Source organism: Chrysochloris asiatica, unplaced genomic scaffold (assembly GCF_000296735.1).
Source record: "Chrysochloris asiatica unplaced genomic scaffold, ChrAsi1.0 scaffold00254, whole genome shotgun sequence".
NCBI lineage: Eukaryota > Metazoa > Chordata > Mammalia > Afrosoricida > Chrysochloridae > Chrysochloris > Chrysochloris asiatica.
The window spans coordinates 154,515-159,620 of record NW_006408772.1 but is presented as its reverse complement, the minus strand read 5'-3'; the positions used below and the strand labels follow the sequence as shown (position 1 = coordinate 159,620).

The window sequence follows — 5,106 nt, the reverse complement described above, 5'->3', positions numbered from 1 at the left end:
CAGGAGAAAGATGAGGCTTTCTGCTCCCATAAAGATTCATAGCTTCGGAAACCCTGTATTGGGTCACTATGAGTCAGAACCAACTCCACAGCACATAACCACCACCACCTAATTATTGTACGTTAGTGAATTCATACAGTATTTTTCCCTTTTTTGATTGACTATTTCACTCAGCATCATATTTTCAAGGTTTATCTATGTTGTGGCATGTATAAAAATTGTATTTCTCTTTATGGAGAGTAGTACTCCATTGTATTACATAACACATTTTTTATATCCATTCATCAGTTGATGGGCACTTGGGTTGTTTCTAAATTTTAGCTACTGTAAATAGTGCAGGAGTGAACATTGCTGTACATGTCTTTGTTTGTGTCATTCTTTTCAAGTTTCTTGCATATTTGTTTACATGTGGAATTGCTGAGTCATACAGTAACTCTAGTTTTAACTTTTTGAGGAACCACCAAACTGCCTTCCATAGCAAGTATTACCCACCATCAATGGCACATCTCTATTTTTAATATGAAATATATTACAATGAGGAACACTTTGTTCTGACCCCCCCTTTCCATAACCTTGCTTCTTTTCTGCCCTTCAACCCAAAATGATTCCTCTTCTGAACATCCCTGGGGATGGTGGTCAGGTGAAGGACATGACTGCAGTAGTGCTCTATATAAAGTCCAAGGAGAAGACATAGTAAAACAGAGACCAATCAGCTTTTCTTGAGAATTTCATAAATTAGGAGAAAAGCTATTGAAAAGCATAGGTCAGATTTCTTTATTCTTCTATTACTACCTAACTCTCAACATTTTTGAGGTGACACACTTTTAAAGAAAAACCATTCAGAAGAATCTTGTTCCATTCAGGCTTACTTACAGTATATTTCCAATGAAGGCTCACTCAGTTTACTATAAATAGAGTATGTGCACTATAAGAGGCTTAGGGCACAAGGTGATCATGAGCACTAAATGATGGTTTAGAAAATAACTTCATTCTTTTTCCCTTGTTCTAAGGCCAGCAAGAGTACCAACAACTTCAAGATTTCTGAATCCATGTGTGGTTGGTTTCATTGTCGTTACAGTGGTGGTGATCCTAGCAGTGATGATAGCTCTACTTGTCCACTTTTTAGCTTTTGGTAAGTACCAGAAAATTGTTGATATCTGGACTGTGTTGTTGTTGTTAAATGCTGTCAATTCAGTTCGGGCTTATAGCAACCCTGTATAGTGTTACCAAGATGGGTTTGGAATGCCAACCTATGGTTCACAGTCCAGTGAGTCATCTTTGTACTAGACAGCTAAATATACTTTTCATATGAAGTTTATGAAAAGTATGACATTCTCTCTCTCTTTTAGTCACTTTTGTTTCATTATATAGCATGATTATATATCTTACTTATAATTCTTACCTAAATATATGTGTTTATATTTGTATTTTCCCATAATTAGTTTTTATTTCATTTTTGTTTTTTTCTTGTCTCTTCTATAGTCTTTATAATTTACCAAACATCAGGCAAAGATTATCCTAGCTAAAGACAACAAAATCTCTTGATACTTTTCTGGTCCTTGACTTTGCCCATTTTTTCCCATTAGTACTATGATTTCCTTCTTTTTAATAACCTGCTAAAATCATAAAATCAAAATATTAGAAATAATGTCAAGTTTCAATACCTAAAAGTTGAACAACACGTCTCAAAACTCAAACTCGCTGTCTTCATGCTGATGCCTATTCATCATGCCCTTTATAGGGCTTCTGAGACTATAAATATTTATAGGAGCAGAAAGCTTCATCTTTCTCGTGTAAAGCAGCTGGTAGTTTTGAATTGTCAACCTTGTGGTTCACAGTCCAGTGCTTATCCTACAGTGACACACCAACACTCTTTTAAGATTTTTTAATTCATATGTTATCTCTGGAAAAGTCTTAAAGTACAATAGTTACGATGGTCAAGAGATGAATTTGCAGTTAAGTTGTTATTGTTGTTGTTGGTAAGTGCTGTTGAGTCATTTACAACTCATAGTGACCCTGTATAGGGTTTCTAAGGAGTAGATGGTGCATTTGAACTACTGACCTTACATTTATCAGTCCAGGACTTATCCTACAGTGCTGCACAGGACCAGCTAAGAAGTTTTGTTGTTGTTGTTAAGTGCCATCAAGTTGGTCCCTACCCATAGCGACCCTAAACAGGTTTCTGAGGCTATAAATCTTTACGGGAGCGGAAAGCCTCATCCTTCTCCCATAGAGCAGCTGGTAGTTTCGAACAGCTGACCTTGCAGTTCACAGCCCGATACATAACCACTACGCTACCAGAGCTCCTTAAGAAGTAGAGAGAGTAAAAACAAGCTTTTAAATTTTTCTACTCTTTTATTATTATTTTAACTTTTTATTATCATGTTGTTGCTGCTGTTAAGTGTTGTTGAGTTTGTTCCCACTCAGAGCAACCCTGTACAATAGTGGCTGGTAAGTTTGAAATGCCAGCCTTTCAGTCCAGTATATTATACAGCAGTGTACCACCATGACATCATATCACCAAACCATCAGGAAGCACAAACAAGAAAAATTGATATAAAGAATATGCATACCCTGCTATTTCTTAAATATTGTTAAGTGTCATCAAGTCATAGCAACCCTGTATAGGCTTTCTGAGGAGCGGTTGGTAAGCTTGAACCACTGACCTTGCGATTCAAACCAATTTTGTAGTCCAGCACATTAACCCAGAGCACCATATCAGGACTCCCTTTTATAAATAGTCTTCCAAAATACTTTGGTGAATATACTTTAATGTTATTGTTGTTGTTAAGGGTTTTAGAGTTGGTTCCAACTCATAGAGATCTGTATAGGGTTTCTAAGGAGCAGCTGGTGGGTTTGAACCACTGACCTTGTGGCTAGCAGTCCATTGCTCATCCTTCAGTGCCACATTTTGCTATATAATGTCATTAATGTTGTAATTTGCTTTTTTCCTTTAAAATATACTGTGAGAGTTTTATTTAAAATATAAAACCAAAAACTCCCACTGCCACTGAAATGATTCTAACTCATAGTGACTATTTAACATTTATGGTGCTATTAATTTTTACAAGAGCAGAAAGCCTCTTCGTTCTCCCATGGAGTAGCTGCTGACCTTGTAGTTAACAGCCCACTCTGCCACCATGGCTCCTCGTTTCATATATATTTCAATTAATCATTTAAATTTGTGTGCGGTGTATGTGTGAAGGGGGAAAGACTAGGAGGGAGGGAGAAAGAGAGAATCTGAGAAAGAAATAAAATATAATGTATTTTGTCTCCTAATGCTCTATTGTGTGGCACTATGGGTTAATGCGCTGGACTGCAAAGTCGGTGAGAACTGCAAAGTTGACAGTTCAAGCTTACCAGCCACTCCTCAGAAACTCTATTCAGGGTGGCTATGGGTCAGAACTAACTTGACAGCACTTAACAACAACAGGGCTCTATTACAATATCTTCATTGTTGTTGTTGCTAAGTGCCATCGAGTCAGTTCTGTCTCAGAGCGACCCTGTAAAGGATTTCTGAGGAGTGGCTGGTGAGTTTGAACCACCTACCTTGCAGTTCAAACTAACCTTGTGATTCAGTACTCATCCTACAGTGCCACATTTAGGGTCTTTCAAATTTTTCTTTATATATAAAAATTGACCATAAAGGAAGTAGAATTTTAGGAAATATTATAATTTTTTTTTAAATGGGCAAAAATATTTAATCCTACAGTCATTGGAAATAGCATGCAAATAAAATCATGTAATAAAAATACCAATATTAGAATAGCTAATATTGAATAGTCATTTGAACTAATCATTATTCAACCAAACTAAAAAACTGTGGTTAAATTGTTCTTTGATGACTTTTTTCCCAAAAATAAATAAATAAATAAAATCACTTGGCATCAACTATCTCTAAGGCAAATTTCAGAGAATAGAGAAAGCGATATCAAGTTTCAGATTAAATAAATGAGTTATCACTGTTAAAAGACACTGTGGTCTCACACTTAGACACAACAGTAGGACCCATGGTAAGTGCTCTTTAAACTGTATCCCAGTGACCACTGTGATCCAAGAAAGGTTTATCCATGAGTCCTTTACAAAAGAACCACTCCTCTCCCAGGATCCCCAGTTCTTTCTCTCTGTCAAGATATTTCACTTACAAGTGATCAATAGCAAACATTCTCCCTGAGACATATTCTATTTGGTTATGCCTGTGTTCACAATGTTTCTGAGATGAGTAGAGATAAGTTTTAGGTACTTTTATCTCTTTCACACAGCTATGTCCTTTGGAAGACCTCTTTTAATGGGGGGCAAGAAAGGGGGAATCATATTCAACAGTCAAATTAGATATTTAGTCAGAAACTTATTTTCTAGCTTTGCCCAGGAAAGACTAATGACAAATCACTAATTCTTATGTAAAGAATATTATTTGAAATATTTTTCAAACTATTTACAATTATTTGGGGTTCTTCATCAGTGATAAAATAATAATGTTGTTGTTGAGTGCTGTTGATTCCGACCCATGGCGACCCTGCATAAGATTTCTGAGGAGCAGCTGGTAAGGTTGAACCACTGACCTTGCAGTTCAAATGGCTTTGCAGTCTGGCGCATCAACCCACAGCGCTAGACCAGGACTCCAAAATAATTATAGCATAGAATATATATTCATTAATGTTTTCGAATGAATAAATATACCACCACAAATCTCCCTAAAATATATTGTTATTGTGTACCATTGAGTCAATTCCGACTCAGTAGTGACCCTGTTTAGAGTTCCTGAGGAGCGGATGGTGAATTTGAACTGCCAACCTTATGGTTCAAACTGACTATGTGTTCCAGGCTTATCCTACAGAGCGACATCAGGACTCCCTAAAATACCATGTTTGTTGTTAAATGCCTTTGAATTTGTTCTGACTCTTAGCAACCCTGTATAGGGTTTCTGAAGAGCAGCTGGTGAATTTGAACTGCTGACCTTGCAGTTCAAATTGACCTTGCAATCCAATGCTTATCCACAGCACCACACCAGTACTCTCACTAAAATATAAAGGAATAAAAATTATATTACTGAACAATTTTAATTTCTCAAGTAATGATACAATGCTTACTTTAAGACATCTTTAT

At 36.4% G+C, this 5,106-nt stretch overlaps 1 protein-coding gene across 1 annotated transcript in view; it reads left to right on the top strand.

The window, feature by feature from the left end:
- The window catches only part of TMPRSS11D (transmembrane protease, serine 11D), a 72,522-nt gene that overhangs the window by 7,213 nt on the left and 60,203 nt on the right, over nt 1-5,106 (top strand). Inside the window, exon 2 of the mRNA XM_006873781.1 lies at nt 1,011-1,132. Within this exon, the coding sequence (XP_006873843.1) occupies nt 1,011-1,132 (122 nt within the window). The remainder of the gene's footprint in view (nt 1-1,010; nt 1,133-5,106) is intronic.